The sequence below is a fragment of the Lissotriton vulgaris genome, chromosome 7 (assembly GCF_964263255.1).
Source record: "Lissotriton vulgaris chromosome 7, aLisVul1.2, whole genome shotgun sequence".
In the NCBI taxonomy this organism is placed as follows: Eukaryota; Metazoa; Chordata; class Amphibia; order Caudata; family Salamandridae; genus Lissotriton; species Lissotriton vulgaris.
This window is the reverse complement of record NC_141695.1, coordinates 629,568,954-629,593,066: the sequence shown is the minus strand read 5'-3', so window position 1 is coordinate 629,593,066 and position 24,113 is coordinate 629,568,954. Positions and strand designations below refer to the sequence as shown.

Below are 24,113 nucleotides of genomic sequence, written 5' to 3'. Positions count from 1 at the left end.
CTTTTGAGCCATTATACAATTGTCCCCTACAGTTTCTCTCATGAAAAGTGTCCTTCCTTATTGTGATCACTTCATTGAGGAAAGTTGGTGAGCTACAGGCTTTCACCTAAGAAGAACCCTTCTTTCAACTTCATAAAGACAAAGTAGTTCTTCGCACCAACCCAAAATTCCTTCCCAAAGTGGTTTCTGCTTTTCATATCAATCAGTTGAGTTGCCTGTGTTCTTTGCTCAACCTAATTCTGTAGCAGAAAGAGCTCTTCATACTCTTGATGTCAGAAGAGTTTCTATACTACATTGAAAGAACAAAACAATTTCGCAAAACAAAACAATTGTTTGTTGTATTTGCTACACGTCACAAAGGCAATCCCATCTCTAAAGCTGGTATTGCAAGATTGATTGTTAAATGCATTCAAACCTGCTACACTAAAGCTAAATGATTTTTTTCTATACCTCCTAGAGCGCATCCCACTCTTAAAATAGGAGCATCTATGGCCTTTTTAGGCAACATCCCTATAGGTGGCATTTGTAAAGCAGCAACATGGACAACACCACACACCTTTACCAAACATTACTGTGTGGATGTGTTAGCATGTCAACAAGCCAACGTAGGGCAAGCAGTGCTAAAAACACTTTTTCAAACAGCTGCATCATCTACTGGTTAGCCACCACTTTGGAAGAATACTGCTATATAGTCTACTAGCAGCCCGCCCCGACGTTGTACGGGGGCAATGGGGCTTCAGGCCCAACCGCCCGCCCACGCCCCGCCCGCCCCGGCCCCCGCCCATGTCCCGGAGCCACCTCCCGCTCCGACATTTTACGTGTCCCTTTGCCTTACCTGAGCCGGCGCTCCTGATTTCACCGCCACTCCTTGCCGCTCGTCACCGCTCCTCCCCGCCTGTCCGCCGCTCATGTCCGCCGCCCCCCCTCGTCTTCACGCACGTCGCGGCCAGCGCTACGTCGCAGCCAGCGCTACGTCGCGGCCGGCGATACTTCCAGGGGACTACTTTTTTTTAAGTTAAATTTTTAAATTTACGTTTAATTTTTATTTTATATAGCCTATGTCCATTTGCACACCCTGACATTTTCAACGATGTATCGGGTGTGTGGATTGGCGCTGTGGTTCCCGAGTTTACCTAGCTCAAAGGTTTGTGTTCTCTCTTTATAATAGTAGTATAGATGCAAAGCATGTGTAAATGTAAATGGAGAGGTGTGGTGCAGCGGCCAGGGCAGCTGATTTCAGAGTAGAGGGTTCACCGTTTGATCCCTGGTTCTGGCGGCCGTTCAGCTGAGCACCATGTGACTCTGGGCAATAGCTCACTTAATTTCCACGACGGCCCCCAGCGCCTTGAGACCCGTAAAGGTGAGTAGTTTGCTCTTTACAAATACGGATTTACATTTACATGAACATCTCTATACTACACTTACTTACTCCATTCTCTCTCTCTTGCCGGAAAACAATCAAAGAATGGAGTCGATGCCCATGTGCACTATCACCGAAAGGAGGAGTCACCTTATCTTGTGACTAGGAAAGACTTCTTCGAAGAAAAACAACTTGCAAACATCTGGACCCAACACTAGATGGCAGGCGTATGCAAAGCATGTGAATCTACAGCTCTACATGCCAAGAATAGATGCTTACTGGGTAAGTAGCATAATCCTTTCTCACCTCCATGACAGCCACATATTTGATTTTTTAGAAGGAGGGCATACTTCCTTCCTCACTAAGGCCTATTCAGCAGGGGAATTGTCCAGCCAGGCCTGGGTTAAGCTACTCTACAAAAGAAATTAAAAACCTCTGTCTCACTCTCTGTTTATTCCCACGTACTCTACGCTGGGGAAAAATACATAATTTTTACATGTAAGTAGTTTTCGGTCTCTTTGAGACTCCTTACAAAAAGAAATTCACCTAGAAACTCTGAAAGTCAGTGCAATAAGCTAGTATTCTGGCTAGATTTGTGTTCTCCTTCTTGCTACTGGAACAATTTACTTTCTACTCAAAACAAAAAAGCTTCTGTTACAACATAAAGGATGGATCTATTAATCTTTAACACTACTGAGTTTTTTTCATTAACAGATTCAGTTATCTAAAGATTTAAAAAACTTATTTGAGAAAACAAAACTGAAGGGAAAGCTGTACGTATGAATACATCTTAATTTCACCGTCCGATAAGAGTTTAGCTAGTGTACATTGTCCTGAAGGAGATAAATGAAATTTTTTTTAAATCAAGAGCTCAGTATTTTTTAGGAAATTAATTCTCCAATACTTCACCACAAATTGCTCTTGGTGGTAGAAGCACATCTTTCTAAATAATGTAATCTTTCTGAATTAGCAGTTGCAGTAAATGTTTATACTTAGCTCTCAATAATAAAACTTGTATTTTTTTGTGAGAGGCTGTCCTTCTCTGCATAGAAGGCGCAAACAAAACAGGCTTCAGCTCAAAGGAAGGAAGAAAGCAGGAGTCGGGCTGGCATAGCTATGAGTGCCAGTATTTGTGATTCAGGTCACATCACTGAGGTGGGTATCGACCTGGGGAAGTATTGTACAAGTGCCCCAGGGGCGCAACAGGTGTTTGCGTTTTTTTGCGTGCCCCCGGAGCACTTTGGTATTACAGAAGGGGCCGCAGACGCTTGTGTTCTGTGACTGTGGGGTGAGTGTCTGAAAAGTTTCAGCGCTCCGTCCATCATCTCTTTGTGTTTGCTTTGTTCACCCTAAGTTGGCAGGGTATGGCCAGACGTGAGTCCCTTGCTCACTTTGACACTGGACTCAAGCTATCCTGGCTGATGAGGGGTGTTATCCCAACACCGGTTCTGGGATGCTTATTTCTGGTCGGGAAGACCTGGCTTGGCAGTTCGAGCTGGACTATTCCCATGAGGAATAGGGTCAAGACTGATTTGCATATGGCTGGGTCTGAACAGGGGTGGCGAAGTAAGCTAAAGAATGATGATAGATTCAACCCAGATCTGTGACTGTTGGTGAGTGTCTGAAAAGTTTCAGCGTTCTTTCCATCATCTCCTTGTGTTACCTTTGTTTGCCCTAAATTGGTAGTGTATGCCCAGACGTGGGTCCCTTGCTCACTTTGCCACTGGATTCAAGCTTGCCTGGCTGATGAGGGTGTTACCCCGAAACCAGTCGCACAATGTTTTTTTCCGGTCCAGGTAAGACCTGGCTTGGCATATTGGGCTGGACTATTCCCATGAGGAATAGGATCAAGACTGACTTGCATATGGCTGGGTCCGAACTGGTATGGCGAAGTGAACTAAAGAACAACATTAGATTCAACCCAAATCTGTGACTGGGGGTGAGTTTCTGAAACGTTTCTGCGCTCCGTCCATCATCTCCTTGTGTTTTCTTTGTTCACCCTAAGTTGGCGGGGTATGCCCAGACGTGGGTCCCTTGCTCACTTTGACACTGGATTCAATCTAGCCTGGCTGATGAGGGGTGTAAACCTAAAACCGTTCTCTGGATGCTTGTTTCCGGTCCAGGTAAGACCAGGCTTGGCAGTTCGGGCAGGACTATTCCCATGAGAAATAGAGTCAAGACTGATTTGCTTATGGCTGGGTTTGAACTGGGTTGGCGAAGTGAGCTAAAGAACGATGATGAATTCAACCCAGATCTGTGACTGGTGGTGAGTGTCTGAAAAGTTTCAGTGTTCCGTCCATCTTCTCCTTGATTTTGCTTTAGACCTTTCAAATAAGCTCAATGTTGATTTTTTTTCCACAGCAGTTTTAACAATATTTGACATTTATATTTGATTGCCCTTTTTGCCAAAAGTAAAGGGATTTGGCTTTAGCTATCGTGCGCAGTGCACCTCTTCACAAGAAACTACAGCCCCAGACTTCCCAAAGCCCGCCTCCGACTTCGCCCGCCCGTTACACAGATTGACTTTACTGCTACCGAATCAGACGTCCCAATAAAAAGACAGGTCTTAAATAAAAAAGAAAGTTACTCTTCCTGAGTGAACTTCTCGCACTGCCGAATCCCTCGCTTCTTTTGGGGGCCGGGGCGTTTAAAGGTAAACATCCCCATTGCAGCTGCATTGCAGCCCTGTATTTGTGAGCATTAGGTACAGCGCTAACGGAAAGCTCTGCCACTCCCAGGCGGACCCCCATAAGAATGCAGGCATGAGAGGGGTAAGTTAGCAATGGAGTTGTGTGCCAGAGGGTACAGGACTGCATTGCACTGCATTGCACAGCCCTGCCATTGCGGAGGTTCAAGCACTGTGCCCCTTTGATAGTCACCCAGGCGTCAGCTGCTGTGTGCCGCAGAGCAGTGCAGTGTCAGTGTGTAGCGGGTGAAGTGAAGAGACAGGGTGCGTTTGTGGCAGAGGGAGGCTGAAGAAGCCCCTCGTCCCCACGAGGGGCTTAAGGGAGGTTGGGAGAGAGATAACAAAGGGGGCCAAAAACACGTTTTTTGTTGAAATCAAACAACATAGATCATGGCTGATTAATGTTGGTGAATTTACATCTAAATTAAGGGTCGATATGTTTCTATAATGGGCTGCCAAAAATAGTAATGTCCTGCATGTCTTGCAGGGGGTGTGGAATTTTTTTATTTTTAAGTTTCTCTCATGTGTGTAGCAATTTCATTTGGTCTCCACTATATTAATAACTGAATACCTTTAAAGGGGCCATTCCATGTATGACAGTAGGGGTGGGCGAGTGGAGCAACTCCGCCCGCTCATGGAACTCGGCGGAATTCCACAGAGTTTTTATGCAACTCCACGGAATTCTGCGTAGTGCAACTCTGCAAGCTCTGACGACCCCTGGTAAGGATGTTCTCCTGTCAGAAGACTAAAGATTTGTTAGCTTTCTCCAGGAGGTGGAAGAGGACCTCTCATACCCAAAGGGTTGGATGAGGAAGCAAAAGGCTAGATTTGACCGTCTAATGGGCACATTTTTCAGGGTCCCAATAGTCCCCAGACCTTCTTCACAAGAAAGAGGGACACAGGACAGTGAGGAGTTATAAAGATCCTGATGCTTACAACTGCAAGATGGTTATCATTGCTAGGGTTACCAATCTGAGTGGATGATATGGTGCAGGTAAGGCACAACTCTTGAAGTCCATTTGTTGGAGTCATCGCCAGCATTCAGCCACAGTGAACTGCTGGTAACTTGCTTTCCAGCTAGAGAGTTTAGGCAAGCCTGGACTCTCAGCGGAGAAGGAGTAGGAGTGTTAGACCCTCACATCCAATCACATATCCATGCTACCAACTCTCTCTTTTTGTGCACAACCCAGCAGAAGGTAGGAAGTTAGTACTGGGATACCGCTCTGAAGGGTAAAATTGCCGAGTCTCTGCAGAAGAACATCAGAAATGAGCAAAAATGGCCTTAACAAATACATTTCAATGTTTGATGTGTGACTGGCTATGTCACTTCACTGTGGTGGTGTTAATAGTTAGATTAATTTGCCATGTAATAAGCCAGTTGCCTTATGATCCAACTCGGTAGCTGGGACTTTTAGCATGGCATGAGTTCCTGAACTTGAAGTGAAGGTACAATTTATCAAATTAGTTGTAGTCGGAGTACGCATAAATATGCCCTTTAAATATATGTATATGCTCCTGTCTATACTTTGAAACAGGACATACGTTCTTGCCTGTACAGTTTAACACCAGTAGCATCATATCACCATACAGTGGGTGCGTGGGGAGGGATACTGGGCATAGCAGGCACCTCTGTGTTCCTCAAATGACCCCTTTCCTCATTTAGCTATGATTGCAAACTAAAGGTGGAAACATGAAACTCTCATCAGCCAATATGTTTTGCTTGTATCTCTCCTGCACCCAGTGAGGCCAAAGGAACCTCCTCAAAAATCTGCTTGGACACAGTTGGAACAAGGGTTCTGCCTCTTTTTCAGGCCTGTAGGAAGCTGGCTCTTTATGTGATATATCAATAATCTGATATACCGTGTAAAGAGTCCAGGGGTTCCCTTACTAGTGCACAGGGTCTTGCTATGCAATCCCAAAGTGCTCTATTAGAGTGTAGTGTGGTCGAGCAGCCTTAGACATTCAAAAAATACACACAATGGTCAAAAAATAATAATGTGACTCAAGAAGGAAATCCACCCCAATTTGTATAAATAGCAAATATCTTTATAAATGTTTAGGCACCAAAGAAAACTCAGGTAGGTATGTTTTTAAACATAAATTCTTTAAAAAGTGGGTACAGTGCAATTTTAGTGTTCTGCAATGTTATCCTGTGGGAAAAAACAAATGTTTGGGAAACGGGTATAGTACATCAACTTACAGGACCAATCTTCTGGAGATAAGTTGAGTGGCGGGCAGGGTCCAAGGCAGCACCAACCGTACACCCCCAGCGGCACGAGGGCGGCTGGGTGTAGGGTGCAAAACAGCGTTGGTTGCCCAATGCATTTAATGGGGATCGGTCTCTGTTAAAAGAGGCTGCAGGCTCTGGCTAGGAAGCCAGTCGGGCTGAACCAGTGAGTGGGCACAGGTCTTGCACTGCTCGGGAGTGGGTGGACACCTTTGGTCCTCTTCTCCAAGGCCCAGGGGCGATGGGTGCAGAGGTGTATTTAGGAGTTGGGTTTTTCCTACCAGAGCGGTTGCGGTAATGGGGGCCTGCGTGCAGAGGCTGCAGGCGACGTTGGGGAGTCCAGGAGGGGTGAAACTACGATGGATTTGCTCTCTGGAGGGCTGAGGAAACTAGTTGGTGCTGTTGGCCCACTTCAACTCAGACCTGAGGCGACGGGTGCAGTGGTTGCTTCAGGTGTCGGGTTTTGGCAGTTCCTGAGGCCTCAAAGGCTTTTCTTTGGAGTTTGCTGTTCACGTTAGGTATTGAGTATTTTTCAAAGGCAGGCAGTCCTCTCAAGTTTCTGGAGTCAACAGCTGCAGGACGAGTTGACTTTGGCACCGTTTTTGACAAGGGCTACAGACAGGCTGGCAGGGCTGGGGCCAAGTCATGTGCTCTCTTCAGTCTCCTCCACTTTTGCAGCTCTTCTGTGTCCTTTTTTCTTCTTTGGTCATCAGTATCTGCTGCTCTGGTGCCGAGGGCTCCCCGAAATACTGAATTTAGGGCCAATAGAGGGAGTGTCAGGTAGTAGCCAATGGGCTACTTAGTTCTAAATACTTCTGTTGGGAAGTGGGCATAAGCCTGACCTTGGTTGGTTAATTCTCTCCAAGACAAGATGGAAGAATCTGAAGAGAGGAGTCCACCTCACACCCCTAGGGTGCTGGCTGAACGTGGGCACCCCTCCTAATCTAACACATTTTCCTGCTGATCCTCCCACCAAAAGTGGAACATGACAGGGGGGTTGTCATCCTCTCGTATGAGAGAACCCAGTCGCATACCAAAGGCGGAGGGGCTGCTTTGAAGCTCCGTTGCTGTGGCAGGATAATCTGCAGGTCATCTTGTGGGAGGGGGTGGAAAACATCTCCTGCCAGAGCTGGCCTGGTTTCTGGCCTTCCGAGAATGAAGAACCTCCCCTTAGGGAGTCAGGAATTATCCTCTGGTGTCAGGCTGGCTAAAACCAATCAGTCAGCCCACCAGTAGTTGGTACGGTTTCAGGGGGCACCTCTGAGGTGCCCTCTGGGTGCATGTATTGACAAATCCAACACTGGAATCAGTGTAGGTTCATGAATATGAGATGTTTGATATCAAACACAGTAGCGGCCAGTATCTGGACAAAGTGAAGGAGGGGGAACCGGGAACAGAAAACAACATTAAAAACAAGAATAATAAATAACTTAACTGCATCCACGCTCCAATATGGTTCCGTGCATTGCAGGCACAGACTCCCAGAATCCCCTGCGGCCAATCCTGACGCTGATTGGCCTGACCACAGTGAATTTGTGCTCCCAGGTAAACTGGGAGAACCTGTGCCTGCTCTCTCTAATACAGCAGCTCAGCTGGGTTTGGAGAGAGCTTCAGTGTGCCTGACGGTTTGGCGTCCTGGCGACCAGCCAAATCGTCATGCGCTTTGATAACACCAGTCAAGACTCTCCTCCACCACCCTGTCATATATAGCCCCCTCCCAACCCTCGGCTTATCGTTTTATTTTAATTTTTTTTGGTTTAGCCAATTGTACAGTTTTGGAAAAGAGCTCCGGCACTGGGGACCTGGTTAGCAGGAACCCAGTGCACTTTCAGTCAAAATCACATCATGTACCAAACAAAAAATAGGGGTGACCATGTCAAAAAGGGCACTTCCCTACAATGTCTCTCTCTTAGCCCAACATATTCATCCCATGGGATAATGTAATCATGCTTTTTTGGGAAGCACCCAAACATCAAAGTTGGTACGCCTATGCAATACTACTTGCATTTGTGGCGGGTGCCTACATTCCATTGTTTAGTTTCCTTTCCTGTCCACTGCATAGGGACAGTGTAGCAAAACACATGTTTGTGTGAAGCCATTAATTAACATTTTGTTTGTGAATGTAATGTTATAGGGTGCATTTTATGATTGGTGTAATTAATGTAAGCATGGAGTTTCTGTGTGGTGCAACACATTTAAGCATCATGTCCTGGGGTAGCTTCAGAGTGGTGTGACATTTGATTTTGGTGCCACTGGGTGACATTCAGCATGGTGTATGACGCATTCTGCTTGGTGCAATGTTGTTGAGATTGATGAAAACGAATGCATCTTTTGTACAGTGTAATTTAATGGGAATTCGTTCTAAAGACATGATCCTGCAGAGCTCATTTTGATGTCAGATCAAATGTTGAGCATAACGTTTGATGGATCAATTATAATATGTTCACATTTTTTCCAATTTTTAGAAGAAGATATCCTTAACTCCATCATGAAAGATGCTCGGAAGAGTGAAGGTTCTGACCATGTTACGTCTGACAGTGGGAGATTTTCACCAAGGGCTGAAGCAGATCTCATCTCTGATATGTATGCCCTTCATCCATTTCCTCTTTTAAGTTTCCATTCTCCAACCTTTTCTTCCTTTACTCTTTTCATTCTGTTTCTGGGGCTTAGAGTTTACCAATTATCCACTGCTTCGAAATTCCTTCTCTCCATTTCTGTTGCCCATATTCTTGTTTATTCTGCTTGTACTACCTTGCTTTTTTCATTCTCAGTCCTCTTTTGCATAAGTGTTGCTTTCCCTCCCTCCCTTCATTCTACTTCTAGCTCCTCCTCTTCTTTCTTCTCCCTTGAGTACCTTCTTCTGACACTTCACTATTCCTTCTCCATATATCACCACTTCAGTTTTTTTCTCCACCTCCTACAGCTTCCTTTCTTCCAACTGTGCTTTTGATTGTCTTGCCTGCTCTTTCTTGTGTCTAGACACAGTTTAGCCAGGCACTCTCTAGCACAACAGTTCCGGCTACTTAGCCCAGATTCATAGAGGATACTGCTTAACAGTCAGACATTTGTGTGTGTGGGATAACACCTAGGTTCAGAGCAAATTTCGAAGTCTTCAAGGGTAACAAAGAATCACAAGAACCTCATCTGCAACCTCTGGACAATTGAGGAACTTTGAAATCATCTTTGATGCAGACCTTTCATTCATACCTCAAATAAACTCTGTGGCTTTCGAGGATCTTCCTACTTCTGGAGACTGCACCCTCTTAGCACTGATGAGATTCCTGGAGACAGAATACATGGATTACTGTATTTCAATAAGCAGAGGTTTACCACAAAAACTGCAGTCTGGGTACAGACCAAATAACTAGGTGGCCAGGAGGATCATGTTAAATAATCTTGAAGGAACTGCAGTCGTCAGAAGTGCAGTGTTGGATTACATTTAAAAACTCTTTATTATGCAGAAGGCTTACTAGAAAAAGGACCCATGGTTCTGCCAAAGCTTTCTCCCAGTTCACACCTGTCAGGACTTTCTGATGAATTACCTCTTACATGATGCAGTAAAGATCCTTCAGATGGTTAAAACATGGTGGTCGATAACTGAGTGGGCAGGGTTCCCAACTTTAGAACCCAGGCCTGCGGCAGAACGAAATTATTTGCATTTCATGAAACCTCTCAAAGTATGTTCAGGCATACATTTGACTGAAGTTCTACACAGGACAGTGACCTTCCTCACATTCAACTGGATTCTATTAGCATAAATGCAGGTTATCCTTCCAATGGGTTTTGGCCAAATAAATTATTTGGAAGATTGCAAAATATATATATCATATGAAAAATATATTCAGTTTTAAGCCCTTTGCCATCGTGCTTGCATAGAATAGGCAACAAGTAACTCTGCTTTGGCAAATGTTCCTACTCTAAGCAATTTCCTCAATGAAACAAGTAACAACTGCAGCCTCTTTGGCATTCAAGTTCACAGAGCATTAGCTGTATCAAGGCTGGAAAAAATATATAGGTCAGTACCACAACATGTCAAGGAACATCAAACTTCTCACTCAGTTGTTGGGGCTAGAAAATTGATCAACCCAAGGTTGTACAGCAGATCTTTCTGACAAAGTGAGTAGGCACAGAGAAGTGGAAGTCAGGAAGGTATGAACCACAGCAACAACAATGTCATGCTACAACAACATTAATTGGAGCAGGTTTTTGATTTTATTGAATTCCACACAAAAGATACAAAACTAGGGGGCCAATTTAGATGTTGGTTGGGTCGGAGGCTTTCTGACCGGCATCCAAGGTTTCAAACTCGACAGCCTTATTACAATGAAGGCTGCCAGATTTGAAACCAGACAGTCAATCCGACTGGCTACTGACGGGCTCAAGGAGCCTGTTGGCCAGTTGGAGGCCACACATAATCTCCTATAGATGGCGTTTCCGCTGTGGGGATTATAATGTTGGTTTCTGGGACACTTTTCATGTTTGGCTTTCTGACATAAAAAGCCTGTGGAAAGCAACTTTGGGGACTTGCAGGGCCCCCTATGCGTGCAGCTTTCGGCTGGGGGGCTGAAACGCAGTGCAGGGATTTACACAAACTCACATTTCTCTATGGGAGCTTGTGCTGCTGCCAGTTTCTGCTCGCAGCATAAGCTCCCATAGAGAAATAGGGGTCAGCGACAGCACGTTGCAAGGTCACATCCAAATAATGCGGTCGGGACCCCTAACCAAAGGTCGGTCAGTCCCGATTCCTCAACGGTCCGCCCAGCATCATATTCAGCCCCATAACGTGTTACCCATTATTTAAGAAATACAAAAACTAACATGTGAGTCTTTGCTTTCAAACAAACAAACTTCAAGTAGTTTTTTATATTTCTTAGTACTAAAAAAGTATGGTATGCTGCCCAAACAAATATTCAGAATGTTTTAAGTTAAGTTAAGTTAAAAATGGTAACATTTGATTCCTTGGATGCCATCACATTCAAGGCTGCTTTATTTCACTTCCTGAAACTTCACAAACTCAGAAAATATCTTATGATTGTTATCAAGGTTGGGTGATGTAGTGGGCTAGGGCTTGCCCCAAGCCGACATGGCTGCAGAACCGATGCCTGACCTCCTATCTGACACCATCTGTCTACTATCGAAGCGTGATTCAGTGCTTAAACATTTTTGCTGGTCAATAGCACCGTCCTGATGTGCTGATGATAAAGAAACAACTGATTACTGTGACATTGAAGCCGATGGTAGACTCTGTGGGACGGGTGTAGGAGATGAGTAGAAAGAAGTGAACAGCTTGATGCCTGAGGCCTAAATGGGCAGCTGCCACCAAGATCAGTGTGCTAGGATGGGCTCCAAGGGTCCACAGCGGTCTGATATATTCCCCTTCAGCTCCAGTCCACACACAGGGACAGTATTCTACAGCACAAGTGATCTTTACATCATAGCAGCTTCCTGACTTTGGCAGGCCTGGTGGCCTGTCATGCAGACAAGGCAAGTGTTGGGGCTAGAATGTGACCCCAGGACCAAAACGATAACCTTCAGATATCTGTTGCCAGAAAATACTTTATGACTGAAACTTTCACATGGCAAAAATAGGCTGTCTGACTGAAATGAGCGTCCACCTTCAAATTATTGGACAAATGCAATGACAGCATGTTGTGAGGTAGCAGAATGAGCTAGGTGAGACTGGAGCACTGCAATACAATATGCCAAGAATTACTTCATGGCTTTTCACATATAGGGGCTGATTAGGATGGAGGATTTTCCGCATCCTCCGGGCAATCGGAAGTCACCGCCGGCCTGGAGGATGCGGAAAATCCTCTGCGGACCCACCAAGACCCACCGCCACATTAGGATGGCTGGTGGGTCCTGGTTTCCGCCCAAAGCTTTTCCGCCGCGGTTGGCTTACAACTGTGGCGGAAAAGCACTAATATGGTGACGGTGTCTCTCAGACACCGTCAGCCAGATTAGGATGTGCTCGGAAACATGCTTTTCCACGGCGGCTTTTCCGCTGTGGAAAAGCATGTGTAACTTTACTGCGGGGGCCCGTTGCGGGCCCCCTAGGTGTAGGGTGGTTGGGGGGTGCACATGGGGGGTACCTATGGTACCCCCCTGCATTTGTATGCAGAAAGCGGCAGGCACCACGCGGTGCCTGCCACTTTCTGCATACAAATGCAATGCCTGCATTTTTAACATTGCGGCGGGTGCAGCTTGAAGCCGCACCCACAGCAATGTTAAAAATAGAGGATGTGACCGCCAGGGTGGCGGTCACATCCTAATTGCACAGGAGGGAACTCCGCATGCCATGCGGAGGTTCCCTCCTACTCTGGGATCCTAATGACCCCCTTAATGATTGTGCCGGACTCCTTAGTGAAGCAACAAACACCGTGTAGGTCCAAATCTAATACCGGACTGTGACAATTTCACCAGAATGAAACAATGGTTGTAACACACACACTATAATGTCAGCCAGTGGCTGTGCGCAAGGGAGCAAACCATGGGCCTGGAACTAAATCTTAACCCAGTGTGAAGTAGATCCCCCTGGTAGTTTTTTGGATACTATTCACATGAGAGAATCAAAACCCATCTACATCTGGAAAAATGTGGACATGGCTGGTGCCTGCCATATGGAACATGGTGGGTCTTGCAGTATAAGGGCAGGCAAGGACTGTTGTGGTATACTGCCTAATAGGGCTACCACCAACTAACTAGCTGTGCATACTATTTGCTATCTTACACCAACTGAATCTAGAGTTGGAAGCAGTGTCACTAAATTGATGTATGCTGCATTTCAAGCCATGGCAAGCAATGGTTTAATATCTGAGCTATTAGCGATCAGCATGGGGGACAAGAAAGGGATGCCCTCTCTCTCTCCCCCTTGTTTAGGGCTCGGACTCCTCCCCACTGTAAAGTGGGAGGAGTTTCGAGAACTAATGTTAAAGAAGAAAAAAAAGTATCTCCTAGGGCTTTTGCCGAGACAAATTCCACACATTCCTTTGCGTGTTCTGTCATCTGGCCAGTGATTCGTGTTCGTTGTGCTGTCGTTTTAATAGGCTTGAAGTGATAGGGTAAATGTAGTTTTGTTCCGCCATTTTGGGCATATTTCGTTCGTGCTCGCGCAAAGAAGTACATTAATTATAATTAGGAGCTGTCAGGGTGCCTCCGTAAGTGAATGCAGATGGCCGGGCGCGTTCACCATTCAGCAGCGCTCAGCGCGCAGCTGCTGCATGCCAGGCCGGGAAAGGGACCATAAAGTAACATCTCAGTAAAAACAGGAATAAGTGAGCCGCTGGTGTTATTCCTGCCCAGAGCACATCAGGACAGTTTCACAGCACGCTGGGGCCCTGTCCGCCATTTAACAGTTGGATAAACTTCTCCTGCAGGGTCACGCTTATTAAAAGTCGAGGAGGGAGTACAAATTGCCTGCGGTGTGCAGGCCGCTGTGAAGCCAGATGTGGACGGAAGACCCCGCAGGGGGGGCCAGACTAGAGCGCGCCTTTGATCGCCGGCACGAATGACAGAAGACACCGCGGAAGCATATATATAATAACGTTATTTGTTTGTACCGTCTTCTTAACCCTGAGTTTTTGAAACGACCAGGCCGGCATCTGATCTCAGGCAGTGAACCCATTTCAGATGTAACCTCATATAAACAGTTTTCATGGGCGGGGTGAGGAAGGCAGCCAGTGATCGAGGCGAAAGCGCTTTCAAAAGTCGCAGCAAACTTTCCGGAAGCCCAGATCCTGCTGTTGTGAGAGCTTTTCTGTGTGATTTCCAAATGCGTTCTCCCTCACAGAAGGAATCCTTCCCCACCACAAACATTTAAACACATTCTTCGGCAGGGTTTCGGCTGCTGAGGGCGGCCTGCGCGCTGCAGGTAACAGCCTGCTCTTTGCTTTCCTGGTTTCGCTCTCACTGGGGACCCGAACCCACATCCCCTCGCATTGTGACCTTTCACCTCCTGCGTACCCCAGACCCACACAGTAGCTGGACCGTGTATGGACAAGGGTGCATTGTGATGGAGGAGAGCAGAAAGGTGGCTTTCAGTGTTTTTGGAATGTGTGGTTATGTGTGGAAGTATTTCAATAAACACTTTGAATCAAAGAAAAGTGAGGGTAACTTTCAAATACCCTTTGAAAATCTTTAAGTGCAGTTCCTGTACTTTTCTTGAAGAAAGGGCAGCCTTATAGGTTTTCTTTCCAGTAACTATTTTCTCCGTCAGGCTTCCGGCACCTCCGCCTATCTTTGCTGTTTCAAACTGCACTTTGACTTACTCAGACTAATAGGTGTGAAGAGAGAGTGATCTTTGTTTCCCCTGCTTTGCCTTTTTCATAAACCTTTCCACTAGCCCGTTGGTGCCCAGTATAGGTCCACAAAGGCATCCTCTTTGCCAGAAGTTCAGGGTATCCATGTAAAATAAATGTACATGTAGTGTATCCCAGTGAAACTCACCTACTTAAACCATGACTATCTTATAATTCCGGTGTGAATCTGTCCCTCCTGGACGTATGTTGGACACTCCTGCTACACTAGTTTCATCTATTAACCTTGCAAGCTAGTCTTTTAGGTCAAGTTGGTGCTCTCATTTTCACTAATATGAAGAGTTCAATTTTTTGAGTGATGTCTTCTATCATCTGATTCCACCCAGCAGCAATATTGCCCTTAAGTACATCTGAAGTGCATTTCCCATTATCTTACTATACCCCAAAGCCCTCTTTCTGCCCTTCAGGGCATATTTTAATAGTATGGCTTTTCTTGTAGTTCCACCAAAGAGCACTTATACAGCCTATACGGGCATGTTTTGTTCTAAAAGTAAAACAGTTCAAAACTGCTCTAATTGGGTGGAACCAGATAGATCGATTACTCGTATGAGATTTTAGGTGACAAAGTATGTGGTGATGTCATTGACCTGTTGGTACATGGTCACAGAATCAATGATAAACCTAAGGGTATTGGTTTTTTTTTGGTTTCGTAATTGAGGCCAAGACCGAACTTTGCAAAAAACACAGGCTGTGAACACATTGTGTGTGTTTTAATGTTGCACTTCGTTGTAAATCCTTGACATACCTTTTTTTGCACTTTGGCTGCAGCTTGTATAAAGAGACTCGCCATCCTAAGTGTGCAATTCATTCCTTTCTTAGTTCGTCTCACCTCCTCCCTTCTTTTCTACTCTCCCCCCGCCCCTCCTATTTTCTTGCCATCGCTGGTTGCACTCTCTCCTCTCCGCTACTAGTAATACCCGATGCAGAGTGGCGGCGCAGAGTGGCGGCGCAGAGTGGCGGTGCGGAGGTGCAGAGTGCAGAGTGGCGGCGCAGAGTGGCGGTGCAGAGTGGCGGTGCGGAGGTGCAGAGTGCAGAGTGGCGGTGCAGAGTGGCGGTGCAGAGTGGCGGTGCAGAGTGCAGAGTGGCGGTGCAGAGTGGCGGTGCAGAGTGGCGGTGCAGAGTGCAGAGTGGCGGTGCAGAGTGCAGAGTGGCGGTGCAGAGTGCAGAGTGGCGGTGCAGAGTGGCGGTGCAGAGTGGCGGTGCAGAGTGGCGGTGCAGAGTGGCGGTGCAGAGGTGCAGAGTGGCGGTGCAGAGTGGCGGTGCAGAGTGGCGGTGCAGAGTGGCGGTGCAGAGGTGCAGAGTGGCGTTGCAGAGTGGTGGTGCAGAGTGGTGCACAGTGCAGAGTGGCGGTGCGGCGGTGCAGAGTGCAGAGTGGTGGTGCAGAGTGGCGGTGCAGAGTGCAGAGTGGCGGTGCAGAGTGGCGGTGCAGAGTGGCGGCGCAGAGTGGCGGCGCAGAGTGGCGGCGCAGAATGGCGGCGCAGAGTGCAGAGTGGCGGTGCAGCGTGGCGGTGCAGAGTGGCGGTGCGGAGGTGCAGAGTGCAGAGTGGCGGTGCAGAGTGGCGGTGCAGAGTGGCGGCGCAGAATGGCGGCGCAGAGTGCAGAGTGGCGGTGCAGAGTGGCGGTGCAGAGTGGCGGTGCAGAGTGGCGGTGCAGAGTGGCAGTGCAGAGTGGCGGTGCGGCGGTGCAGAGTGGCGGTGCAGAGTGGTGGTGCAGAGTGGTGCAGAGTGCAGGTGAGTGCAGAGTGGCGGTGAGTGCAGAGTGGCGGTGAGTGCAGAGTGGCGGTGAGTGCAGAGTGGCGGTGAGTGCAGAGTGACAGTGAGTGCAGAGTGACAGTGAGTGCAGAGTGACAGTGAGTGCAGAGTGACAGTGAGTGCAGAGTGACAGTGAGTGCAGAGTGAAAGTGAGTGCAGAGTGACAGTGAGTGCAGAGTGACAGTGAGTGCAGAGTGACAGTGAGTGCAGAGTGACAGTGAGTGCAGAGTGACAGTGAGTGCAGAGTGAAAGTGAGTGCAGAGTGACAGTGAGTGCAGAGTGACAGTGAGTGCAGAGTGACAGTGAGTGCAGAGTGACAGTGAGTGCAGAGTGACAGTGAGTGCAGAGTGAAAGTGAGTGCAGAGTGACAGTGAGTGCAGAGTGACAGTGAGTGCAGAGTGACAGTGAGTGCAGAGTGACAGTGAGTGCAGAGTGACAGTGAGTGCAGAGTGACAGTGAGTGCAGAGTGACAGTGAGTGCAGAGTGACTGCAGAGACAGTGTGTCAGGGTGCACATTGTGTGAGTGTGCAGAATGAGTGTGCAGGGTAAACAGTGTGTGACTATGCAGGGTGACATTGGGAGTGTGCGGGTGAGCAGTGTGTGAATGTTACGGGGCAGTGTGTGAGTGTGCAGAAAACACCACACACACATAACGCACACACAAACCACACACCTCAGTCTCTCAACACCACACACTTGTCACCACTCAACACAACACAGTCACCACCACACTCACTCCCCAGGCTCACCCCCACAGACTCACCAGCACACACTCACCAGCACACAGAAAACAACACACACAACAACACACCCCCAGCCGTCAATGAATGCTTTCACCATGCACAAACACCAACAACCATCATCCATCTGTGCACGCTTTTACCAAGCACACACCCACCAGCCGTCAGTGCACCCTTCCACCAGGCACACACACCTCCAGCCGGCAGTGCACTTTTCCACCAAGCAATCGCAGTATGGTACACTTTACTTTTAAACATATTCATATAAAGCACAGCATGCCACCATTGGTAAAATTACAATTCAACCAACATACTTCCACTACACACCACATGCACACACTCCATAACACATGGCAAAAAGACATTGGCATTTACAATGCCATTAGCTCAAACTCAAATAAATCCGAGCCCGATTGCATTTCTAATGCTTGTTTTGTTATGGTTGTGGAGCTGTTGGCTTTCTGATTAGGAGAGAAACATTACAAAGAGGCTTTGCTTTCAGGGCTAGCATACAGCTTTTATCTATGTATGAGACGATGATTTACTCTTAGTCAGGCAACTTGTGACAAATTTGACTCCTGTATTTCACAAAGTATTACACTTTAGGGGGATTTGCAGAATCTCAATAAACGTGGGCAAATCAGAAATGCTCTTTCTGTTACCACCTCGCAAGCACAACTAGAATGCACAACACTTTGGTGCCAAGACACTATGAAGTACCTGAGAGTGATGATAGACAGAGACTATGAGGTTACTGCTTCAGAAAACTATTGACCAATGACAGAGAAGCTGCCAAGTAATATTGAGAGATAAATTAACTTACCACTTTCATTAACTGGCTGGATTGCCCTAACTAAAATTATGGTGCTCCTGAATTTAGTGTTTGAACAGAATATCCATAGAAAATATTGTGATCCAAAAATATTGTTGCAGGAATATTGTGATGTCAAAAATATTGTGGACATAAATATCAGAGATTTTTTTTTTTTAGTGTTGCTTTTACTATATATATATATATATATATATATATATATATATATATATATATATATATTTATTTATTTATTTATCGGTTACTAAAATATCATTGTGTATAATCTTATTTTTAATAACATTTTTGTTAAATAGTTGTGGATGTTTTTGAAAATAATTTTATATATATAATTGAAAGGTTAATTTTATAAAGGTATTTTATTTTGTTTTGTATTTAATTATAAAATGTATTTACTGTAAAATCGGTAAGAATAAATAACATTGTAATAATATCTTTACTGGAAATGTGTGTGTAAATATTTTTTATGTAATTTTAATTTTTACATTTTTACTTAATCATTTTAAATGGTAACAATTGTAAATTATAAATATCTATTTGTAAAGGAAAAACATCGTTTTTTTGTAATGCTTTAAATTTGTGTCAACATTTTTTAATTGTTATTTATTTAATGTTATGGCTATGGTATACTGTAGTATATGTATTTTGTGTTTATGATAAGTAAATTGGATACAGTTAAAGTGTATAATGCATTATTTTAACATTTATTTAAGTTTTATTTTAAATTATATTGGGTTTTTTTTGTTAAAATTTATTTGGTCATAAGAATAATATGCATATAAGAAGTACTTAATGTATGTATTTTAATTTCTGTGATATTGTGTATACATGTTAATTTTAAATACATTATGTTATTTTAGTCATTGACCTTTTTAATAAAAAAATAATTAAAGATCAAATAACAATTATATTTATATGTTATGATTTTTTAAATTTTATAATGACTAGTTTGTTGTAAGGTTGTAGAAAATCAAAATATACTTTAACAAAATTGTATTTATATAATATTCTATATTTTTACTTTTTTTTAAATATATTTTATATTGTTAGATTTTATTTGTTTTAAATGTTGTTAGTTTTATATATTCTATTTTATAGTTTTTTATTTATATTTGTGAGTATATATGTATTGAACATTATATTCATATGATTTCTATTGCTATTTATATTTTCACAGATAATGTATTGTATTGTAGGAATACAAAATATTATCCCTTTAGTGTCCAACACCTTCCCAAAACTTTTTTAGATTGGAGCGGAGATCGTAAACATAACAATTTTGGGTCCGTCCGACATCAGAATTGGCCCCAAAGTGTCCACCACCTTCCCCAAAATAGTTTGTAGTTTGTACTTTTGTATAGTGTGAACTTTTTGTTTTACAGTAATAGCCAATACATGTCAAAGTTTTTACACAAAATTGTTATTTTTTTATTGTATTTATTACATTTATTGTACATTATATCAATGTATCATTTGTATTTTTGATACATACTTTGTTTCTGCAATGAGAAAAGTACATTGTTTTTACATGTTACAATGGTACACCATTTCTGTCACTTTTTTGGTATAGTGTCACTTGAAGTGTATTGTTTCCCACATTTTATAGCACGTTTTAAAAAAAATTATTGGAAAATGTTACATATTAGTACTATGTAATATAGAGTTATATTTTTATACTACTATTTAAGTTATACTTTGCATATACTCTATATTTATTCAAACATTGTTTAAATTTTAAAACATTTTAAATACATTTTACATACATTTTAATAGTTTTTCATAACTTTTTTAACATCACTGTTGATTTCTATAGAAAGATAGTCTTTTTTATTTTTAATTAGCAACCATTTTCATTTTTTACTGCTACCTACATTTTGTACTTTATTATTGTCATTTTGTGGTGGATTTTGTTCCTGCTGTACACGGTTCCCTGTTGCTGTTACATGGACAAGGTAAGACATTTTTTAAGTTTTTCTTTATAGACTTAGGAGTGGAGGGATGTGGGTTGGTGTATTTAGTATTGGATAAGGTGTTAGCTTTATTTGTTAAGATTGTTTAGTGGTAGTTTTTATTGAGTTGTTATGTAGGGTAATGCAGTAAAACTTCAATTTTGTAGCAGCATGCTATTCTACATATATTTATGTATTGTAGTGTGTAGTGTTATGTTTATATTGTATTTGGAATGTATGTTTGTAATGATGGGTATGCTATTCTTATATTTAGGTTTGAATGCAGAGTAAATTATTCTGGTTTCATTTATAGCAACATACTTTTTTAATTTCCTTTGATTTTTCAGGTTTCCTGGAGCGGTATTTAACTTAAAAGTTGCAAGATTTTTATGGTTTGCAATGACCATGAAATGCTTAGGTGGATCTAAATTGGGAATTTCATTTTTGCATTTTTTTTTAGTTTCTTACTTTTTATTTTTGACTTTTTTCAGGATTAGATTTTTGAGAAATGGAAGCGGATTAAGAACTTCAGCTATGAAGCTGTAAGTACAATATTTTTATTTATTGATGGGTGGTAAATGTTGTATTTTAATATGTGCATGCATGTATTTTGCTTTTATTGCAATGGGAAAGTTTTTTTTGTATGTGTGTGTTTTAAATTTGTGGGCTGCTTTGTCTATTTTTATATTGTATCCCTTTGGTTTTCAGATTAGTATTTTCAATTAAGTATTAAAATGATGTTTATCAGTCTTTTGTAGTTTACAGAATTTTTATTTTTGCAGACTGATTCATAAAAATAACTTTTCTAATATTTATCTAAAATTGTTTATGTTACAGTAGTGGTAGTATTTGTTGTTTTTTACTTGTGAGTAGATTGGTAGGTCGGATGTCTATAATAGTGAATTAGTTCTCATTTCTAGGTAGCATACTCCTTTGTTATTTACAAATAGTATGACTCAGAGCTGTACCATTTAGAACATTTATTTCCGTACTTTATTTAGTTATTTTTGGTTTGCTTTGGTTTACTGACGGTTCTATCCAAAGTTGTAGGTTACTATGTTCTTTTTGGAGGGCTTCTAGATGTTAGTTTTTACTTTGATGTGGTTTAAAAGTTCATAGTAAGTTGTTCTTTGTTCGACAGCAGTGAATAGTGAGAGGTATGTTAGTATTATGATATTCATCATGCATGGTATACATCTGGGTGAATGGTGGAGTGCACATTTTAAATGTTTTGTCAATCCTCCATGTTTCACATAGACTTGGTTTTAGGCGAGTATGTTCTGTTGTTAATATGATTATTCTTCTGTTATTATTGTGGTTATTATTCTGAATAAACAACACCTGGTCCATGTAGATTTTAGGTTGTTTTTTTAAGATGGATGTTATCATTTAGAGCCCCACCAGGAGCAGCCTTCCTGCTGCTCAGCCCATCTTCTAACTGACTCTCTCACTCATCGACATTCCACAGCATCCTCACACACCAACATTCCACCACCCCAGTCAAACTGGCTGAGCAGCAGGTATGATACATCTCCTTTCTTTACACAAAATAACATTGGAACTCTTGAAAGAATGACAGAACAAATGCATGTAGATTTTAGGTTGGTTTATTTAAGATGGATGTTATCATCTAGAGCTCCACCAGGAGCAGCCTTCCTGCTGCTCAGCCCATCCTCCAACTGACTCTTTCACTCACCAACATTCCACAGCATCCTCGCACGCCAACATTCCACCACCCCAGTCACACTGGCTGAGCAACAGGTATTACAGTTATACAATAGGAGGAAGGGTTCTGTGTTATGTGTAGTTGTGCGTTGTTCTAATATTTATATGTCTTGGTATTTTTTAGGGGTTGCATGGGTTTGACTTTTGGCTGTTTGAGAATGTGATAATATGCATTTTAAAGTAGGAATTTCTGGTAGCTGCCCAGTAATGTGCTCAGGTAGTGTAGGGAGTATGTATTTTAACATTTTAGAAGTGGTCTCTTGGGAACTGGTGCTTGCCTCTTTTAAACCTGAAGTACATGACTTGCATCTATCTCTGCTACCTTTGGGGTGGGGATTGGTTGTGTTTTCTGACATTAATTGCAATATAATGTTTGGTTGTAGCCCTTCATTATAAATATTTGCATGCTATTTAGTGCATTTCCAATTCCTGTTTTTAGTGCTCATGCTTTACTGGCTGCATGTGTATCCTGTATTCAAAAGCAATTGTTTGCCTTTCTGTGATGTGATGTATGTGGCTCTCTCTGCCATTCTGTCTGAATGTAGTATACATTTTAGTTTTACCATTAATTATTTTAAAAAAAATGTTTGTTAATATTTAAATATGCTTTATAACATTCACATCTTTTTCTTAATTAGGTGCCTTTTCTTTAAGTTGAACTTGATTTTCTTCTGTTTCTTTAAGATGTCATTGAGATTTGGGTCAGGTGTACTTTTCTGTTGGTGAGAAAATGTGTGTTTTAGTTACATGTCAAAAATATAGGTTTGGTTACTTTTGCAGGGGTGGTGGGCTTTAGTTTTAAGTTTAATGTATAGGGTTTGTTTTATTTCTAAAACAGTGTTTATTTACTTACTTTGATAGAGGGCCTTTTTATCAACCCTGATAGCTTGAAGGCCCTACCTGGCCCTGCTAGAGTAAATCTGAAAATATGCTTGAAATCCCGCAATTTTTGCTATGTATAATCAGCAAATGAAATCCCACAGATTCCCCGAATTTCAGGTTTATGGGCCCGAGCGAAAGGCAAAAGGTCACACCTTATGTTAGCAAAATCCACTGGGCCTAAATCATTTTTAAAACGTGCCTTTCTAGTGTGCAGGACACAGCGAGGTAACTTGAGCAACTCTGGAAAAGTACAGTAGCCTTTCACAAGGGCCATTTCAAGACACCCCACTCTCACACGTACACGAGACTCAGCTGGTGCAGAGGCAGATTGATACATTTCAGGGACTTTCCACTGAAACACGTAAGTTCCGCTCGCACATATATTTTTAGAAATGTACAGGACAAGAAGTCTTTGTCTATGTTCTGTGGTCAAGCAGGGCCACCAACCATTGGGACACCTGACCGCCCCCACTGTCCTAGGACAATGCGGTCAAAGCCACCTGCATCAGAAAAGGCGTCAGAACAGTGTTAGTTCTGCTTTATTCAGGTATATTAGATTCAGCCCGTCAAATCTGAAGCCAGAGCTCTGCTGATGCGACCCTTTCATGCAAGCTCTCCGGCTAGCCGATTGTCTGACTTGGGACTTCAAATCCTCTCTCTCAGGTGGTAGACTTCCTAAGCCAGATAATACTTTTGTCTTTTTAAATCTCTGTCCTTGCTCTGTATTTTCCATTCACACCCAATTCCTTGCATTTTTAGGTTCCCTTAAACTATTAGGCCCTGCTGGGATAGTCTCCATAGTTAAAGTGCTTCAAGGCACTAGACTTTATAAAGTGTTCTGCTTTCCCTAACTAATTTCTATTGTGCCTTTTGAAAGATCCCAGTCCTTTTGCACCTTGAATCTCTTTAGAATGTTAAACTTGCTTGGGTAATTTCTTCAGAAAAGCACCTTTTTAGGCGCTATGTTTTCTTTGAATGTATTCTGAGCCTTTTTGAATCGCCTACTGATTTTGATCAAATGTGATCTTTGTCATCTCATATCATTGCTCCTTGTTCCTCAGTGAAGTGTGCGTCGGTGACCTGTGACCACGGCTCCTGACCACAGCAGGGTTGTTTGTGGGTTGTGACTCGTGACCACACCCCAGAGGGCTTCCTTTCTCCCTCAACAACTTTGAATGGGCCTTTATCTAAGTGTATGAGTGTGGAGTTCAATTTTTGAGTTGGTAGCAATTCGATTTTGGTAAAGTAATTTTTTACTATCTACGGGCTAATAGACGTAATGGAAGAGAGTTTAGTAATTTATACATTTGGTTTTTTAAATTATGTCAGGTAACTCTGTTGTAATTTAACTTTTTGCAGTTACTTGTGAAGATGACTTTTTTGAGTCTTCCATCTGGCTTTTCTTTGTGCAGTCTGACAGAGTGATATGTTTTGCAGTTTTTAAGTTTGTGCTATGAATAATAGTGTTGTTGTCTGCATTTTCTGTTGTTTTATACTGCTCTCTTAATTGTGTTCATATTTGTATTGCTTAGTTTGTTTTACTGTAAATTTTTATTCCCTACTCTATGTCTAGTTTAAACTTTTTTCAGTTATTAGCATTTTTGGTGGACATTAATTACTGATTCTGTTTTACTTTTAAATGTATG

General features: G+C 43.0%; 1 protein-coding gene across 1 annotated transcript in view; it reads left to right on the top strand.

Annotated features, from left to right (window-relative positions):
- The window catches only part of LOC147702167 (polycystin-1-like), a 599,895-nt gene that overhangs the window by 445,908 nt on the left and 129,874 nt on the right, over positions 1-24,113 (top strand). The window contains exon 35 of the mRNA XM_086930810.1: positions 8,739-8,856. Within this exon, the coding sequence (XP_086786936.1) occupies positions 8,739-8,856 (118 nt within the window). The remainder of the gene's footprint in view (positions 1-8,738; positions 8,857-24,113) is intronic.